The following is a 19,409-nucleotide window of genomic DNA, read 5'->3' as shown; positions in this document are numbered from 1 at the left end:
CACTTTATGTAAGTTATCAGAAATATAGGCCATAAATGTGAGTGAGGGACAGCATTGAGTTCCTTCTTGTATCATGTAAAATTTTCAACAAAACACACACACACACTCCTCTCCGTTAGGCCTGTCACCTTTTTTTTCCGGATGTGCAATGGAATTACACAATGCAACAGATTTGCACAAACGTTTGTTCCCAAAACACTTATAGCCATTGAAATTGTTTAAAAAAGATCAGAAGAGAGGTAACAGATGAGAACTATTACTATGTACCCAGCGATGAACTGGCATCAAGTCCAGGGTTTAACCCAAGTGGCCTACCACCCTGAGCTTCTGGGATAAGCTCTGGATCACCACGACACTGACTTGTACAAGCAGTTAACGATAATGAGTGTGTGAGCATGAAAAGTTACTAAGACCTTCTTGAAAATAGAAACATGAAATAGGAAAAAAATACCTCGAACTACTGAAATATTAATCTTGGAATATGCAGCTTCTGCTGCTGTCATAAGTTGTGATTCCAGTGGTCCAAAATAAAAAAAAAAAAAAAGTGCAGTGGAAAATTTCAAAAGCCTTTTTGATACTTATGTCAACATCAGTTAGAAATAATCTCTGTGGGTATCGAACAGATCTTTACAGAGCAAGCGGTGATGATTTATTTACCATGTTCCATCCATTCGTCCCAGAGATGCTGCAATTCAGGGTCATTCTGCCCTCCAGCCTCTGTTAGCAAAGACATAGTAATTACATTTATTTGACATTTTCCTTCAAAGCAACCTTGGAATTATTTACCTATTTATACAGCTGGCTCATTCTGGAGCAATTTAGGGAAAGTACGTTGCTCACAGGAGGTACTACAAACGGAGGTGAGATTCAAACCTGTGGGTCCAAAGACAGCAGCTCTAACCACTACGCTACCAGCCGTTCCTTGTTACCAGCTGCATCAGTTACATTTTATCTCAACGTGTATTTGTATGCAGATGAAGAATAACAAAGTAGAAAACACAGCATAGCCAGGGTATTTATGAAAAGAATAGGTGAGCTTACCTTTGGAGTGATTCCACAGCAGCTGTTTCAGTTCTCGAAGAGCCTGCGTTAAGTTCTCCAGCTGGTCATGCAGATGAATGTTCTCCTCTATTAGGGCGTGGATAGTATCCTGTAGTTCAAATGTAACTCCACATTGAGGAAAAGTAGACAGTGCCCACAAAGCAAATACCACCTGGACTGATAACATTCTGTTGCCTCTTTCTCAACATGCAGCCACCCACACGGTGCTCAGTGGGAAGGAATAGGTATTTGACAGTTCATTGCTCAAATGAGGTTGCCATCATATTTAATCTCAAGCCTCCCTTCAACATTCCTACAGAGAATGACACGACTAAGCCAAAGCGATGCATTTATCAGCGTTATGTGATGGCACATCCAATTTCAGCGAGCCTGGAGGTGGTGGGATGTCAGCAAGCTACTTTGAAAAATCAATCCGATTGTTCTGCATCGCAGAGCAAAGCTACAGCCTTGTGCTATGTGTGGCCTCATTAGTTTTATTTTTTTAAAACAATGTATTTAGCATAAAGAGCGTTAAAATACAACTTATGTAGACACATATCAGAAAACGCTAATAAGAATAGTTGCAAAAAAGAAAAAAACTCACCACTTCCATTGACCATTTCTACTACCAGCTCTGGTGCAGGTAATCAATAGAATCTGCACATATGTATGTCTAGCTGGATTTTAATTAAACATGTCCTATTTACCTCTGCACAATCCTCAACAGATCACTTGTTTCTATAGGCAGGTAACTAAACATACATTAAGATCACTTTGGAGCTTCAAAGACACCGAGCTGTCTCACAAAAATACCATACTAACTTAGAATTAAAGAGCAACACCATCACAGATGGAAACTAGTATCTTTTCAATGATCAGTGTTTTTTTAGACAAAAAAAAACTATTATTGTGACATATCAATGACAGCAGAGACTTAAGTTTTAAGAAAACTTTATTTGGGTATCATTCTTGTGACGTTCATGCTGTTTTGGCAGCTCTCGTACGCTTCTTCTTCACGACCACAGGCTTCTGGCTTTTCAGGATGGCACTGGCACGACGCAGAGCCGCCTGAGGAAAACAAAAAACAGTATGACAACTGTAGACGTAACAATTTAATATGCCTTTATACAGCCGCTACTCCAGCATTGTATGCGATTGTGTATCTTATCCTGATAACCTCCAACCAATTTTTTTTTTAAAATATATCCTGTTTTATGCCCCTACTCGAGCGATGAACATCGGTGCATCAAGCAGAAGGTAACAAACTAAGTTTACTTAAGAGTCAAATGTCTGCAGTCATGTCTCTTTCTCTTAATGTAATGCACAAATTGTATTTTTGCTGAGATGTATGTCATTTTTGACAAAAGCACCTGCTAAATGAATAAATGTAAAACATGTTCTCACCTCCACAAAACTTAGCAATCTTCTAGAAAACATAAGCCAGTTTTCTGCATTTATTCTTTTCTACCATTTAGAGAGTTGAACACCAAAAGGTTAACTACAAACTAACTACATTCTTCATGACATTTTTAAAAAAGACCAACATCATAATTTTTTGAGAGACTGTTTTGGTCAATATTTTTACTAACACAGAGGAGTACAGAATGTGGTGTGAACCTCACTCATCCATCTATAAATACCTCTCTGGACATCCCAAGGGGCATGATGAGGGACCTACCATGCGCAGGTCTTTCCTATAGTTGTTTTTGCGGATAATGTGGCGCACGCTGCTTAGGGTGGCACGGGAGTTCTTGTTAATGGTGATCCTCTCATACAATGTGACCGGTTTGCGCTGACCTACAGTCAACCAAATAAACTTTAGTTACTGCTAAGTTAAGCCATAAAAAAAACACTGGCTTTACAACATGAGTTCAGGGAAAAAAAAGTGTCCAAGACAGTTCTCTACTAAAAGTTCTTCACAAAAAAGCTTGTTGTTTATATGTGTTGGACAGTTTATGAAAATAATGAATAAGCCATGATCTTAAGAAATAATAGTTAACATGTTAATCACTAATCAAGGTAACCATTTTGCATTATAATTGTGCACAGTATCAATAGTTGTAACTATGAAACTAAGGCTGAGTTTTTAACATCAGAATCAAAGGTGGCACAACGAGTAGTGCTGCTGTCTCATAGCGCCTGGGTGCTGCGAGAGAACGTCAGTTCAATTCCCCGCTCAGTCTGTGTGGAGTTTGCATGTTCTCCCTGTGTCTGCGTGCATTTCCTCTGGGTGCTCTGGTTTCCTCCCACCATTCTAAGACAAGCTGTTCAGGTTCCCCCCTAGTGTGTGAGTGAGAGAGAGAGTGTTTCACTGATGTATGGATGAGTGACTCAGTGTAAGTCACCTTGGTGAATAAGGTGTGTACTAGTAACACTACATATTATCCATTGTAAGTCACTTTGGAGAAAAGCATCTGCTAAGTAAATAAATGTAAAGACACTGGAGGATTGCATGGGTTTGGAGAAGGCACCTGACTGAAGTGAAAAAAGTAAAACAAAGTTGGTACCCACCTGCACGTTTCTTCAAGACCACAACAACCCCCTTTCCATCAGCTGCTGGCTCCACTCCTACAGTCTTCCTGTGCACCAGCCCATTAAAACGAAATGAGTTTCTGGACTTCAGGTTGTTGGGTTCCTTGCAAGAGAACAGAACACATCTGTAAGTGTCACAGAAGATGGTGATGCGGGGCAATTCATATGGCGATTCACGAAGCGTTCAGAGAGAAGGAAAGCTGAGTGACAGAAATAAAAGCCCGACTCACAGTGCTGTAGGTTTGTCCGTTCCTCTTGAGGAGGAAACTGGAGCAATTCCTGATCACCATCCACTGCAAATGAGCAGACATGTTGTCCCACACCTGCGTGGAATAAAATAATAGCGTTATTACCTTCAGGAAGCAAGGAATCTACTTTTTTTTTTTTTTTTTTTTAAAAAATCATGTATTTAATTTAGCTGACATCACTGTGACTGACAATATATATTGCACAAAAGGAAGGTGCATTTCCAGTCGTCTAGTAGTGATAAGTGAAATATAAGTGTTACGACTATAAAGTATGTTGTCACAAATCTTTAAAAAGCAACACGTATTCTAAATTTTTTATTAATCTGCAAGTTAAATTTACGATTTAGAAATTAAAATGTAAAACCTAACCGGGCCGTTAACTTAGTTTGTACAACAACGCGCGGGACATCGGAACTAATCGTATCGGTTACTGAAACACGATGTGTCCTCTACACTAAGTGTAGACCGGCTTAAAACGCTGAAGCAGGGCGCACAGACAGTGATAGCGGAAAGAAAGGCAGCCGGTGACTAAAATTGACGCTTGTGGACACGTTCCGACTCTCTCTCTGTGTCTTAGCAGCAAGCAGTCGGACAGGCCGGTTCATGGAAAGCGCAGCTGAGCTGTACAGCCACTCGACTCGTCTCGAGACACGTTACGTTAGGTTAGCAAGCAGAAGAAGAAGAGTGAGCGCGCGCAGTTTTAAGCAGGAAAACTGTAATGCTTAAAACTGGAAATGCGGCATTTGTAATTGTGATGTAATTTTCGTTTGGATTTTTATAACACGGATTGTTAATAAACGAATTTTGCATGTTTAAGACTAAACTTGCCGAAAAACTAAACGAGGCCACGACCACGTTACCTTCAGCGACAAAGGAGAGAGGGAAAGGAAGGAAACCGCACTACACAGATCGTTTCTTGGATTCATGCGCCTGTGCTCTTTATGTTTTGAAAAACAAAATGCATTTGGAAATTATAATTTAAAAAAAATAAAATTCAGTACATACATTTATAAATTTTCTTTAAAGATGAGTTATTTTTCAATAGATATTACGTCTTAGTCATTCAGTAGCTCGGAAGGATACATTAACTAGAAGGCGAGCTTAAACACCTACAGAAATTTAGGTCCGGCCTCAATACGTCATCAATGTGCGCGGCACAAATTGTTTACGGTTTAAAGACAGATGGGTGTCAGGACTATACCAACGATAGAGAGCAAATGGTTGTTATTCGGAAAAAAATGTTCTTTATCATGCACTACGTTTAAAATGATTATAGTTACACTTGGGCTCTGTCTAAACCAGTTAGCCAGCATCATGTGGCTGTGAGTAATGAAACTTTGTTGTTTGTCGTGTTCTGAGAAAACAGTGAGTGAGTGAAACTGAAGTGCAAAACTCAGTAAAAAACAAACTACAGAATATCATCATGACATGATGTAGCTGTAACGGTCAGCCCACTGGATAAAAAGTAAGTATTCTGTAGTCTGCTCCCGAAATTTAACTGAGAAACGCTATGAGTTCTGATGATCTGATTAATTGTTTTATTATACTCGTTCCTTTTTTTATGTAACAGTACATATAAAAACTTGTGTAATCTTGGTCAGCTATGTAATTAAATGCACTGTATGTTGGAGTTCACTACTAAAAAGTCTGGTTAGGTAAAAAGAGTCTTCATTTTAACTTAAGTGAGGCTCTGTAACCCCAAAGAAGTCTACCCAGCAGGACAAACGTGAAACGAGTTTTCAGTCATAAATGGATGACTGACTTTATTTGTAAAGCATTCGCAATAAATACACCAACTCACAGAATTTTACATTTATTTATTTAGTAGATGCTTTTCTCCAAAGTGACTTCCAATGAACTCTATGTAGTGTTACCAGCCCACACCTTATTCACTGCGGTGACTTACAGATACACTACTTACAATGGGGTCACTCATAATTAAAAATTCACTCAGTGAATAATTGTCTGCTGTGCTATTTAGTTGTATTTTTCTACCAAAATATAGAAATGTTGAGACAGAAATTGAAACCTCATAAATCATCTTGCTGTGTACAGTATTCTACTGTATAATATGGAAGATGAAGAGGACCTTGAGATGCTTGGGGAGCAGCTCTATAACCTCATTTATCCCAGACACATGGACATGGCGGGAAAACTTACAGGTACTACCATGAACACTATCGACAGGTTATTTGATGGAAATTATTTTCAGGTTTTCAATGCTGAATGGATCAGTTAGTTTACCTGTTATATTACTGCCTTTCCACTTACAATTTTGATGCTCAGCATTTTGTCATACTGTCAGCGTACGGTTAAAGTCTTAAAATTTTGCAGGAATGTTGCTGGAGCTGCCCAGTTCAGTTCTGGCAGAGATGTTAAGGAATGAGACCATGTTGACCAAGGCTGTGGAGAAAGCGCTTGGTGCTCTCAGTTCGTTTGATTACACCAGGTGAGTCAGGAGCACAGTTTCATCGGTAGTTAAGGTTTTCACGTAAAGTGAAACTAATCAGCTTTTCTGCGCAGATTTGAGGTTGTATTGCTCACAATGTTTTGCTTTTGGGGGCGCGGTGGCGCAGTGGGTTGGACCGGGTCCTGCTCTCCAGTGGGTCTGGGGTTCGAGTCCCGCTGGGGGTGCCTTGTGACGGACTGGCGTCCCGTCCTGGGTGTGTCCCCTCCCCCTCCGGCCTTACGCCCTGTGTCACCGGGTAGGCTCCGGTTCCCCGCAACCCCGTATGGGACGAGCGGTTCAGAAAGTGTGTGTGTTTTGCTTTTGTAAGAACAGCTGGTGGCAAGACATTGGTCAAAATTCCGTAGTGGTTAATTATGAGCACCACTTTCTTAGTTGTTTAACAGCAGTTATCATTTATATTTATTTGTTTAGCTGAGACTTTTTTTCAAATGCAGCTTACAATGGTAAGGTCCCTATAATTTTTTTTTTTTTTTTACTCATTTACAGGTGGTCCCCAATTTATGATGGTTCAACTTGCAATTTTTTTCGACTTTACGATGGTGAGCTGGCGATAGACATTCAGTAGAAACCGTACATCGAATTTTAATTTTGATTTTTTTTTTTTTTCCTTGGTAAGCAATATGCGGCGCGATACTCTCGTGATGCTTGGCAGCAACAGCAATCTGCATCTCCCAGTTTGCCACGCAGAGGTGTGTATTAGGTGTGTTAAATGCATTTTTGACTTACGATATTTTCGACTTATGATGGGTTTTGGGGAACGTAACCCCATCGTAAATTGGGGACCACCTGTATACAGTTTAATCTTTTTTTTTTTTTTTTTTTGCTAGAACAATTTAGGGTAAGTACTTTGCTCAAGGGTATTACAGCTGGAGGTGACACAAATCTACAACCTTTGGGCCCGAAGGCAGCAGCTCTAACCACTATGCTACCAGCTGTCTCATCATCTGTGTGTTTTTCATTTTGGTAGTTAAAGTGTAGATTGTGATGTAGTTATGTGCCATTTTGAAAGATTCTATACCTTCGACCTTTCTGTCCCTTAAAATAGCAATATGGGGCGCCAAGGAGAAGATGAAGTGTCTGTGTCCTCTGATTCTCTGGGTGAACAGCTGTATCAACTGGTGGATGTCCATAACACTGGCCTCACTGAGAAAATCACAGGTGATTAAGTGCACGAAAGTAAATACAATGGTGTGTTTAAAGGCTGTGTTTGTATGGGTGTTGTGGTGAACTGGGTACGGTACTGTCTTCTGGTGGGATGGTTCCATTTGAATCCTAAATTATACTGTGCCGTTTCATCAACCAAAACTGTCTTCCCCCAGTTTCTCCACAAGAAAAAAATTAAAAAAAAAAAAAATGGATTCCTTTCTTTTTAAAAACGCATTTAGGGGAGTGTGTAATTATAATGGAAAATCATATGCTAACATACATTACATATAGCCTAATATGAAATGTACTGGGTCACCAGACATGTATTGTGATAGACAAACATACATGTTGTTATTATTAAAGTTATTCTGCATCCTTTATATTTATTCAATTTTGGTTTGTGAAGGTATGCTACTGGAGCAAAAGAAAGAGGAGGTGCAGAAGCTCCTTTCAGACCCTGGTCTTTTAGAAGAAAGGATTAACATGGCACTAGAAACACTGAAAGAGTAAGAACTGTGCAACGGTGTGCCTGATTGTTGAATGTGCTGACATGTAATACACATAAGTCTGGGTTATTGTGCATGGGAGTTCTATATTTTAGCTTTTGAAAAGCTGTTCAAGCCTGGAGAATTTAACCATAAGTAGAATTTTGCAAGTGGAAAAAAATGTGGAGGTTTGCATGAAAGAAACCACCTCCTGGAGATTTGAAGATTCAATTGCCTGTTTTGCATATACTTTTAAGTCTGTATGTAAGTATTGTTCTACTATGTTTTTGCTTGGTTTGTCTTTTTAAAGAGATAATTCCATGGAAACAGATATCAGTGACTCATCTGACCCTGATGATCCAGAAAGACTGGGGGAGAGGCTCTTTCAGGCTGTACAAGAAATTGATGCAAAGAACTGTGCTGATATCACTGGTGAGTTGTCGTTACAAGGCATCTGGCATCCATCATCATTTAGAACTGCAATGTCCATATCCCTGGCAGAAATATTTTTGCATCCATGTCTACCAAGTTGATTCTGATGCTAACATGTTTCCTTCCAGGAATGTTACTGGAGATGGACTCTAAGACTCTGAAGCAAGTTCTGTGTGACCATACTATGCTGGAGCAGGCTGTTCAGAAGGCCCAGTCAGTTTTAGTGTTGGATGGTTTGGATGCACCCAAGCTGTGATAGACTCCTCTATTCAGTTACATAGAGAGTGCATAGAAAGAAGCATATGTGCAGGAGTTAAATGAAAGGAAGATCAAAGGTTAAAACAGAATGTCAAATGTTCTTCTTAAAAATAGCTCTTAAAACTTTATTTTACATTCAGGTTCATAAGTTAGTCCTAGTCATGGCAGCTGATAGTTTATGGTTGTACAATAAAACAAATGGCAATATAAGGATATTGTTAAAACTACGTTGAACTGGGTCCTGTACAATGCAAAATTGCTCCATTCAAACAATTTGTAGAAAAAATAGATACCATTTTGTTATATGGCATGGTTATAAATTCATTACAGTGACATTTTCACATGTTACATTGTCATTTTACTACCATAAAGTTACTTTGTGTGACCCTGACAAAAATGCAATAGGTACTACACCAACACACGTGTACTCAACCACATACAAGTGATTCCAAGCAGCACAACTCCCATCCCTGGTTATTGATTCAGAGCAGTTATTCAGCACAACAGTGATAAAGTAAACAGAGGAACATTTAAGAAAAACACATCAAGTAAGTTAATTTAACTATGTACAGAAGCTTAATTATGCTTAGTGCTAGGCAAGATGGAAGAACAATGTTTGGCCATATTGACAGTCTCAACCAATCACAACCATCAATTAATGCATATCTAATATTACAGTTGAAATGGTAGATTATTAATTTTGCTGATGCTTTTCTCCAAAGCCGCTTACAATGTTAAGCTACTTACAGTGTTTTACACGTTTATACAGCAGGACAGGATCATTCTTGCTGTTACTAGTTCAAGATAAGTACCTTGCTCAAGGGTACTACAGCAGGAGGTGGGATTCAAACCTCATGTCTCCTAGCTGAAGGTGGTAGCTTTCAGCAATATGCTACCTCCTGGTTCCTTTAATAACGTGGCTCTCCTTACACTACTGTAAATAAAGCTTTAACCTTATTTAAATAAAGACCATCTAATGTCAAACATTAACACTACACAGCACCTCTAACAACTTGGTGTCCATATGCTTTGCAGAGTAACATAGAAAGTGTTTTTAGAACTTTATTTCTTTATAGCATAAACATCTAGGAGCCAAACTATGAAAATGTGTCTGTCTAGTGTACCCTGTGCTGTGTTTTATGTCCTGTACTTGTGAGGTAAACACTGAACCACTGCCTGCACTAGACAAGCAATTAATGATGGTGAATGAACGAAAATATAGCTTTGAAGGACGAACTGGAAATAAGGCATCCCAAGCAGGCCTCGAACCCCAGACCCACCAGAGAGCAGGCGCAGGCCAAACCCGCCGCACCGTCGCGCCCCTGCACAGTGCTAAAGTGTCTCTAAAACAAAGAAAAGTACAAGTTTGTTGTACTGCAGCACACTGTATATTGTGTAATGTTGCTTCAATAAAACAGGACATGAATTATGAATTGTGTATGAATATTATTGAAGGTGTTAGTCTATTAATAGATTAAGGGCGTCTGCCTTAATGTTGCTCAGGAATAAGAAATGTGAGCACTGGACTGAGGACCCATTCTCTGCTTTAAGACTGTGATTTAGCTGATACTTTTCTCCAAAGCAACATAGTGGTTTACCTATTTATACAACTGGATAATTATATAGCAACAGTTCAGGGGAGGAACTTGAAGGTGCTACAGCAAGAGGTAGGATTCAAACCTGTGTCTTGGAAGTGCAAGGCTGCAGTGCTAACCACTAAATCACCTGTTGACCCCCTTGTGATGATAGGGACTCCTACTACTCTTATGCTGAAATGAGGTTATGTTGGGATCTGTCACCCAATTGTAGTTACTACTTATCCAATTCAGGGTTATAGGGATCCAGATCATATCCTGGGAATCGTAGCGTGCAAGGTCCACCCTGGATGGCACTCCAATCCATTGCAGAGCACACATACACTTCGTGCAACATAGGTTTACGTGTCTGGGTCTATGAATTTTGAACTAACTGTTCTTAGCAAGCGTGGGGGTGTCCCGACATTAACTGTGAGGGGTAAGGAGCACTTTGAGAAAATGGAAATCCCAGAACTGACCATGGGACAATGTCCCAAATGGGATCCATCATGAGCTGAAATCATTGCAATGCCAAAGCGCTCCATCAGTTAAAATCAGTTCATTCAATAAGATCTTCATCAGTTATTTGTCCATTTGCAACTTTGAAAATAAGCTGAAATTCCTTTTTGATTCTAATATATTTTGGAAAACCTTCACTCTTCCTTTTTTGTTCTTCAGTTGTCATAAAACTTATGTCTTTCTGAAAGCTCTTTTAAATGCTCTCTAATTTCTTCATAAGATCATTATTCTTTTGGATTTTTACTTCTCATCTGGTGATTTCTACTGCACGTCACGCACCATAACAATTTTCACCATCAACCCCCAAGGAAAGAGTGCTGTAAAAAACAGTAATAGGCTATGCTACTTGGCAGATTGAGAGCCATGGAGGAGTTGACAAGCAGTTCAGTTCAGAATGAAGATGATGGCAAGTTGGAACTTCACTGGCAGATCAAAACTGGTACATATAGAAGCCAGAGCATGATCTTGCAGCACTGAGGAACACAGCAAAACCTCTGGGATGCCCTGCCAAAGCTGACTGATGTGGGTCAGTTGCAGTACACTTACTTATTCATGCAGACAAATAGAGGACTGAGGCTTGTTTGGTGTGGATGTAGATGCTGCCAAACACACACAAGTGTGTTTTATGGTCCATTTTTGTATCTGTTTGTACCATTGTTTTATATTTGTGAGTAAAACATGTCAATCCATCCTCTATTGCCTCATGCCTGCTCACTTCCATGAACCAGATATATTAACTGTGCCACACCTCTACAGGTTGTTCACCTTCCCTTTGCTTCTCTTCCACCTTCTCCACTCTTCAAAAAGTCTAGGGAGTGGTTACTATGCGCATTCACACTGTCTGCGCATTGGGTGACACTTAGACAAGCGATTTTAACTGTCAAACCAGCCTAAACACTTATACAAAAAAAATTATCAGTGAAAAGTTCATTACTTGAAAGTTCAAAAGTCAAGCACCAACTGTACTTAGTAACAATAAATGCAAAGAAGACATACATTTGGAGCCATCCAATTTTTGAAAGCTATGTAACTTTTCATAATACATAGACTTCTGGTGTCTCATGCAAAAAGATTTTATCAGAATAAATGTGGTGTTTTGCTTCTATGAGAAAATGTGGATAATATGATGGTGTTTTTTTAAAAAAAAAAAAACATTGTGTCTGCAAAACTAAATGAAAGATAGTATCATGTCTCTCGTTCAGCTCAGCGTGCCATTTAAACAACTGGGAACAAAGTGTTCTTACTTCTCCCAGTAGTGACAGGTAATCCTGTTTTTGTGGCAAAGGCACTGTTTTATATGTACAGCTACATTCTTATTAGCACAAAGAAAAAGAGGATGGGCAGGTAATTATAGTCTATTGGAAGTCACAACTCTTATAAAAAAAACATCAAGTTTTTCAGAATATAGTAAATACAGGTTAAGGTTCATTTGATTGCATTAGTCTGTCACTTTTAACACTGACCATGTACTATAATATCAATGCAAGAATTAAAACTTTAATGATTTTAAGACATTTTCCATGAATATGAAAGGCAACAGAATCATTAAATTAAGAACATACTTTCCCAAGAGGGATTTCAGAGATGGATATTTAAGGCAATGCATAACATAACCTTATTTCTTTGCTCCCATTCAGTGCCTGTAATGCGTTCAGCATCAGTAACTGTTGTTAAAAACTTTAAATATTGTATTTGCCTCAAGGAATAAATTCCACCTGGAATAATCTGTTACACCAAGAGCTGATCCCAACTCTTCAAACTAAATATTAGTCCAATTACTTACAGAATATCACAGTATTATTAAATTTCTAGTGATAAAAAATGGATATTCACCCAGAGGCTGGTTAAATATCGATGTACAAAACATAAAAAATATTCTACAATGGCTCCTCATTTTATTAATTTTTCATCATTTTCTAGTTTATTTTTAAACTGCATTTTCTTCACTTTATCTTCACCTTTTTTCTAAAAGTTGTGGCAAAACAAAGGCGACCTGTGTTTATCCGTTGAGCAGAAAAATAGCAGTAAATTGGTGTGTGTGACTGCCTTAATTCAGCTCATTTCCACAGTGTTTGTAGCTCATATCTGGTGTTCGAGTGATGATTAACAACAAAACAACATGTTGTACATTTATGGGATGAATCAACAGGACTAAACTGGAGCCGTTTAGTCCATGTATTTTTCTTTTCAGAAGATTTAACTTTAATGTACCTTGAACTTAATAAAAATATTAAAGTATTTGTTATATTAATTATTATATGATGTTTTTACCCAAATTTGAATAAAAAATAAATTGAGGAATGTCTGTATTATTAAGTTTTTATTTACTGTGTCTTAGTGTTAAAATAAAGTTTTGACTTAAGACAAAAGTGGATAGAGTCCCAGCGGCAATTGTGTTTTTAAGTTGAGGAGCCAATGTATACACATGCATGATCAATTAAACAATTTATCAAAAAAGAAGACACTGGTGTTAAAGCAGTGTAACCACAGCTTTTGTAAAAGTGTATAATAAAGGCTGTTTTCTTGTAGTTGTGAACCAGCCCTGCCCAACAAACAGGTTCTTCTGTTTTTCATCTTACAGAAAGCTCGGTGTTTGGTCCACAACCACCTCCACACTTGAGTGAACAGAGGATGTACAAAGTTCTTATCGCTCTGTTACCTGTGTTAAAAGGCTTGAAAACCTACGTCAAGTCTTTGAAATGGCTTGCTTTGGTCCTCCGGTCAGGAGATCGAGCAGACAGTACTGTTCTTCTGGCTCTTCATGGCGTCCCTCCTCTTCAGTTCGCGAGTGATCCTCCTGCGAATACCTTCCAGGTAGAGTTCCCTGTCAAACAGGCCAGCCCCCAGAGGAATGCTGGAATACAGAGAAACCTTTAGTTTGTTTACCATATGGCTGTATTTTGGTCTCTGGTGCAGAATGTAAACACAGGCTAAAAGTACACTGATGCCAATGTAGCTCATCAATTAAAACAACAAACTCATGCTAAGGAGGTTCATTTTATTATGTCTGCTTTAAACACAGATTGCTGCACTCATTGCGCTTCTCAGAATTCACTGTCATTTTACAGAAGTTTTTAGGCTGTCATCACTTACTTGTCCCTTCCTGGTCGGAGTTTAACGTGGAAAATGCCAATAACAGGCCGATGGTCAGATGTTCTGATAGACGAACAGCTGGTGTATTTCACTACACTAATGTCATTCTTCTGTCTGCTCCTGTACAGAATCCGGTCCTTCACAAGTCAAGGAAAAAGAAACTTCAGCAAATAGGAAGAAAACCCAGTACACCATGACATGATTGTGTTATTATGTGCTTTCTTCACTTCGTAACCTGTTCAAGTTACCATGAAGTATTAATTACTTCAAAATAATAATAAAAACTCCTTAGCAAATAGTTCTACGAAAATGCAAAGCACCAAACCTTTCAGTAACCGGCCACAATAAAAAGGTAGGTATTCTTAAGGGAGGGGAATGCTACATTCCTCACCGTGTACGAAGGAATTCTCTTCTTTGATGTAGTGTCATAAACATCAGAGCCAATGTCAAACTTGTATGTAGGAAGGAACTGTATGGGTGCTTCCTGGAAACCTTTAAAGATAGCACCTGCAGGGTAGTGAAAATAAGTATACCCCTCTTTAATCACAGCAGCACTAGTTAAAAACATAAAATAAATCCAGTTTCATTAGCTATACTGCCATGGGGTACTAACAAATTTTGAAAAACTAATTTCTTATGCTACACTGTACAACTGTGCTCCGCTTCATTATCTAAGAATAATGAATAATACTAAAGGTAAAACTGACTATAACTATATTATAACACACCAAGTTTTCGTTTTCATACTAGGTACTCACTTCTACATCTACCCCATCCCTAAATGGAATAAACAAACATACCATCCTTCATTTCCTTGGAGAGCTGGTCATACTGTAGTAGTGGGCCCATGTCTGACTCCACATCATCCTTCAGGATGGCCTCCACTCCTGCTCGGTCCTTACCAAGGCGGAAGTTGAAGTCCCCAAACCAGAACACCTCATCAAATCGGGTTGTCACATCCGCTTGAATTACAAAATAATCACTCCATAGCAACCACATCCACACAGTGAATAAATTCAAGTTTACAGCAAGATGTTCTGTATATATAGACGAGGAGTCTGGATACTCACAGGAAGTGGAGCGGTAGGGGTTAGTGTCAGGAAGGCTTTTGGGAAGTGTCAGGGCCTCAATGATCTTGTTATAGTCCAGAATCCTCTCATACACTTTCGTATCTCCAGCTGAAACCAAGACAACCACAGTGAGGATGGAATAAAAAAACTGGCAACTTCAGGATTTTAAAACATTTATTCTGTACATATTCCACTTGATTTCATTTGATCAAGATCATTAACTTAGAGAGCTGTTTTTTCAGAAATTGGAATGAATCACACCTTTTGTGCTGAAACAGCAAGAGTAACAGGCAAAGAAATCATACTCACAAGTGAAGTGAGAGGTAATAAAAAGAAAGGAGGTGCCAAAAAAGGTGAATCCAACCCCAACAGCACCTTTGGTCTTGATCTGAGATATGATGCGTGTGGTAACTGTGGCATGTTCCACCTCTGGCCAACAGAAGGGAGTCACCATGGTTATTGAGAAGGAACACTGCCATGCAAAGCCATGTTATAGCTACACAGTGAACTGCTGGGTCTCACCAGAACAAAACCAGATGAGGTCCCTCCTAACAAATATGGAAAGGTACAGTACTCCATGTGTGGCAGCGTACAGCATAACATAGTAAGGCCCCAGAGTCTCTTGTAGACGAATTTCCCACTCTCTCCTGTTTAGACAAAGGCACAGAAACTTAAGTGAATATTCAGATCTTCCACAAAATGTCAAAAAAACTCATTTACTTAAAGCATACTTCTGTACATCCAATTTTCAAAAACCTTTAATGTTTAAAGTTCAAAATGTTTCTTCACAACCCTGCGATGCAGTACCTGTCATCACAGCCTTCCTGGACTCCAATGACATAGAAGTCTTGAGCAAATTCTGAATCTGTGGGGAGCAGAAGGTCATCCAGGTTGTTGGGAAGACCCTGGAGATCAAATATTCAATTAACACTATTGTTTGCTTTCCATACTTTACAACTGCTCTGCTGTGAAGGCTGAATTTGTAAAACTCTGACCAACCTTCTCTCCTTGCATATTCCAGGTGACAATATAGATTCCCACTCTCCTCTCCGGGAAATATCGATCCAGCTCTTCTGCACCAAGTAGTGCACCATGCCCCAAAACACTGCCCTCCAGGAAGCTCCTGTATAATTCCATGAACAGGACAGACAGAAGCAAAGGACCGTGACTGAGGCAGCCAAAAGGTGGGCTCTTGATTTTCCTCATTCTGTTTTATTATGATTGGCAAGAAATTCATCTATCTTTATCAAAGTAGAAGCAAACAAAGCAATTCAAGACCTTTCAATGATAAGCCATAGTTTGAAAGAATTTTCCTCTTGTTATCCAGAGATGTTTCCCTTATTTCTTGATGAATGAGCACCCTCATTCAGAACTAAGTGTCTACATGTCCTGAGCCACTATGTAGTTTTACTTGCTTCTCCCCACACAGTCCTCTTCCATTCTTCTCTCTCCAATCTACTCTTCTCTTAATCTTTTTTTGTCCCCCAGCTGTCACTCTCTACTCTCAGCCGTCACTTTTACTTTTCTAGTCTCGCAGCCAAACTAAGATGCTCATTACAGAATGAGGCTTCTTTCTGTAGAGCATTTTTTTTTTTTTACCAATATGACATTCTACTAAGACTATGACCTGTACAGTTCTTAAAATATTTCAAAATTATGGCAATTTGGCTAATAAAGCATGATTTCCTGTGCAACTTTTACAACTTTGACATACTTTAGGAATATAATGTTGAAGAACAAAACCCTTCCAAGTTCTGACTCTATAGCTTTGTATAAGAGAATAGACTGATCTGCCACTCTGGTTTACCATAAACCTTAAATAATCAAATGCTATAAAACACACTACATTAATCTAGAGTTAATATGACGACTGCTGGAGACCATGAGTGAGAAATCTCATGGAACCTAGGAAGAAAACTTTACCTGTTCCTCACATCGCTGGGTCGAATGGGGTTCAACACACTGAAGGAGGACTTCATGGAGTTGAGGGAGGTGTTGTCTGACACCATGGTCTCCAATAACCGGCTGTCACTGAGGTTCCTGTGCAGCCGCTCCGTCCCTCCTCTCCGCGCGGCGCCATAATCCAAACAATCCCTGTCAATCCGATTAGCTGTCCTTAAGGACGTGGAGGCAACAGAGAGCTCCACAGCAGGCAACGGTCCTGAAGGCTGGAGAGGGGACAGGCGGATCTTGGAGGATGGTACACGATTCAGTAAGAAGTCATTATGCTTGAAGGTATTCTCAAGCTCAGACAAGCTACCCCCATGGTCTCTAGAGAGGTGGAATTCCACTGTATTGCCCACCTGACTCCCATCTACAGACCACTGTCTGCTTGGTGGCAGAGTAGTTCTGCCACAAGCAGGCAGTCCCACGCCATCTTCGTGGAGGGAATCTGATGAAGATCCTGTCCCTGTTCGGTCAGTCAGACTCTCCTGACTCGTCTTGAGAGCTTTCAGCCTCCTCCTCCTCACCTTGACCTCCTTGCTGCTCTTCAAAACCCTAGGGGGCTTAGGTAGGAGGGGTTGCTGTGGGGAGGAGGAGGTTGCACCATCTCCTTGGTCCAGCTCATCTGAAGGGAATCTAAGAGTGTTGTTGAATAACTCCTCAGCATCCTTGCAAGATTTCTCCAGCCTCAACCCACCACCAAACTGACCGGGATCCTTCACTTCCACTTCGTTCATTGTCATTTCCAGTGAAATCCCCCAGGTCTTCACTTTACGATGCAATCACATGTCTTTCAGCTAGAAGGTAACAACGCAACTGTTAATCCTAACTGATAAGTTATTTCAGAGGCACAAAATATTTTATTTATGCAGGTGGAGTACTGAATCACTGACATCTGTTTATAGTGTACTGGAAAATCTACAAAGAGCAGATCTGCAATAAAATCTAGTGTTATGTCTACTGCAAAAGAAACTACTCACTAAAACGTACAGTGAATGGAAGCACGTGACTAACATAAAACTACACCCTGCTGCTGGAAAACGTAAAATGAGGTACATGGGCTGGGTAATTTACATCAGTGTCACACAGCAGGCAGATAGAATCAGTATAGAAAATAGCAAAGTTACTGAAAATGAATTGTAGGGTCAAGAGGCTACGTGAAACATGATTAGAAAGTCTCCACAAGTCAAACGACACTCGAGCTCGTGGACACCGTTCGTTCGTGACGAGGGCGAGGAAACGATCACGTGACATCAAGTTACCTTTTCTGCCTGGACACCATATAAAAACGCGACTGTAGGGGACTGTTTTCCGCCTAACAACGCACGAAAACGAATCGGAAAGGTTAGCTGTCGGTCTACAAGACTTGACTTTTATTTTCCAACGAAGCTGAGAGTGTTGTGCATTGTTTTAACTTACCTAATTGGAAAATGCAAAGAAACTGTATCTTTGCTTAGCATGACCGTCGCCGACGGTTGTCTCACTTCAATTGCGGTTAAAATCTTATGTTAGGAGAGGAAATCCAGGTACTTCGATTATAAGAAGCGTACGCAATTTTTTAAAGTATTTTTATTTTTAATAAAAACTAAACAGATGCTCCGTTTCCCTTTAACAGCTAAATGGCAGCGAATCACTTCCTTAGTAACGAACGCGCTCGTTCCAGGGCTGGACATTGTTGGCGCGTTCAGAGCAGCGGCGCCTCCAACATACTGCCCCGCTTGACTGGGAGGAGGAACTGCAGCCTGTGAGAAATGGAATTCAGGCGCCGGCCTGCTCTGTGTGCGTTAGCAACGTATGCGGACAGGTTTTATGTCCCCTCGCAGACTACGCGAACAGAACAGAAAGTAGTTAATTCTCCAGTATTTAGGGTTCTGATTCACATCTACTGTGTTCATATGTCCCAGATCCCAGCATCTGCTGTACAGATCTCCAAAATCAGTGTACTCTTTCCACCTCTGCTTGATCTTTGCTGTCTATTTGCCAGCTTGCATCTTTGAGCATTTCAAGTTGGGGTTTAGTGTTCTGATCTTGCGGAAGACCTCCCTTGTTCTTCCACACCCGTTTCCATTTTCAGTTTCTTTGCATGCTATAGAACTTTTATCTGCTGGTAGCTTTAATAGCTGTTCATATGTAGGATGTTAAAAAGGAAGGTTTTGCGGTGATGACAAAATCCAAATGAAATTTTAACATCCCATTTCCAGGCCTGAGTGATGTGATGGATGAGGATACAACGTTCATGGAAGCATGCGGAGCGTGAAGGGGATCAAGCGCAGGCATAAACACAGCTGCATGGATAAAATGGCAAACAAAGCACCTTTACACCTGTGTATACATCACTACAAGGGGGCTCTCTCTGCTCAGTCCACACCTCCTTGTAAGAGATGAACTCATCATGTTAGTCTGACTATGACACAGCTGTTAACAGTTGGAAATTCATAGATGAGAGGCTGCTGGCTCCGAAACAAACGCCGAAAATTGCAGCGACAACCCATTGTGTGGTCATTTTGGGGCAAAAGTGGCACGAGTCAGAGAAAAGGAAGACAAAAGGCAACGTGTACATGAAAGCATGACACACAGATAGAAGGGTGAGAGGTTTT

General features: G+C 40.0%; 3 protein-coding genes across 4 annotated transcripts; 1 reads left to right on the top strand and 2 right to left on the bottom strand.

The window, feature by feature from the left end:
- Positions 1–1,975: 1,975 nt before the first annotated feature.
- Positions 1,976–4,716, bottom strand: rpl28 (ribosomal protein L28). The gene is made up of 5 exons (XM_018750493.2): positions 4,682–4,716; positions 3,804–3,896; positions 3,553–3,676; positions 2,720–2,838; positions 1,976–2,109 (listed from the first exon to the last, which is right to left on the bottom strand). Exons 2-5 carry the CDS (start codon positions 3,882–3,884, stop codon positions 2,020–2,022), a joined length of 414 nt encoding a protein of 137 aa, XP_018606009.1. The 5' UTR covers positions 3,885–3,896; positions 4,682–4,716; the 3' UTR covers positions 1,976–2,019.
- A 282-nt stretch (positions 4,717–4,998) lies between these two features.
- Positions 4,999–10,914, top strand: LOC108933549 (uncharacterized). Its single transcript, XM_018750708.2, has 7 exons — positions 4,999–5,286; positions 5,877–5,983; positions 6,156–6,270; positions 7,337–7,449; positions 7,844–7,943; positions 8,233–8,354; positions 8,483–10,914. Exons 2-7 carry the CDS (start codon positions 5,893–5,895, stop codon positions 8,608–8,610), a joined length of 669 nt encoding a protein of 222 aa, XP_018606224.2. The 5' UTR covers positions 4,999–5,286; positions 5,877–5,892; the 3' UTR covers positions 8,611–10,914.
- Positions 10,915–13,015: 2,101 nt separating this feature from the next.
- On the bottom strand, positions 13,016–18,303 carry inpp5e (inositol polyphosphate-5-phosphatase E). Of its 2 annotated transcripts, XM_018750824.1 has the most exons (12): positions 18,232–18,303; positions 17,172–17,609; positions 16,792–17,036; positions 15,868–15,991; positions 15,676–15,773; positions 15,391–15,515; positions 15,178–15,297; positions 14,869–14,976; positions 14,599–14,760; positions 14,190–14,305; positions 13,799–13,935; positions 13,016–13,559 (listed from the first exon to the last, which is right to left on the bottom strand). In XM_018750824.1, exons 2-12 carry the CDS (start codon positions 17,553–17,555, stop codon positions 13,427–13,429), a joined length of 1,752 nt encoding a protein of 583 aa, XP_018606340.1. In that variant the 5' UTR covers positions 17,556–17,609; positions 18,232–18,303; the 3' UTR covers positions 13,016–13,426. The 2 variants fall into 2 exon arrangements, with proteins under 2 accessions (XP_018606340.1, XP_018606331.1); XM_018750815.1 differs by having other exon boundaries at positions 16,792–17,609.
- Between the last annotated feature and the right edge of the window lie 1,106 nt (positions 18,304–19,409).

The sequence above is a fragment of the Scleropages formosus genome, chromosome 6, assembly GCF_900964775.1.
Source record: "Scleropages formosus chromosome 6, fSclFor1.1, whole genome shotgun sequence".
In the NCBI taxonomy this organism is placed as follows: domain Eukaryota; kingdom Metazoa; phylum Chordata; class Actinopteri; order Osteoglossiformes; family Osteoglossidae; genus Scleropages; species Scleropages formosus.
The sequence above is the reverse complement of the archived record's forward strand: the minus strand, read 5'-3'. Positions and strand labels throughout refer to the sequence as shown.

Coding starts and splice junctions, on each gene's coding strand:
- rpl28 (XM_018750493.2), bottom strand. CDS start 3,884: ATGTCTGCTCATTTGCAGTGGATGGTGATCAGGAATTGCTCCAGTTTC. Junction 3,677..3,803: donor ACGGACAAACCTACAGCACT/GTGAGTCGGGCT, acceptor TTCTCTTGCAAG/GAACCCAACAACCTGAAGTC. Junction 2,839..3,552: donor GGTCTTGAAGAAACGTGCAG/GTGGGTACCAAC, acceptor GGTTGACTGTAG/GTCAGCGCAAACCGGTCACA.
- LOC108933549 (XM_018750708.2), top strand. CDS start 5,893: ATGGAAGATGAAGAGGACCTTGAGATGCTTGGGGAGCAGCTCTATAAC. Junction 7,944..8,232: donor GCACTAGAAACACTGAAAGA/GTAAGAACTGTG, acceptor GTCTTTTTAAAG/AGATAATTCCATGGAAACAG. Junction 8,355..8,482: donor GAACTGTGCTGATATCACTG/GTGAGTTGTCGT, acceptor GTTTCCTTCCAG/GAATGTTACTGGAGATGGAC.
- inpp5e (XM_018750815.1), bottom strand. CDS start 17,555: ATGACAATGAACGAAGTGGAAGTGAAGGATCCCGGTCAGTTTGGTGGT. Junction 15,516..15,675: donor CAGGAAGGCTGTGATGACAG/GTACTGCATCGC, acceptor TTGTCTAAACAG/GAGAGAGTGGGAAATTCGTC. Junction 14,306..14,598: donor CTCCAAGGAAATGAAGGATG/GTATGTTTGTTT, acceptor ACTACCCTGCAG/GTGCTATCTTTAAAGGTTTC.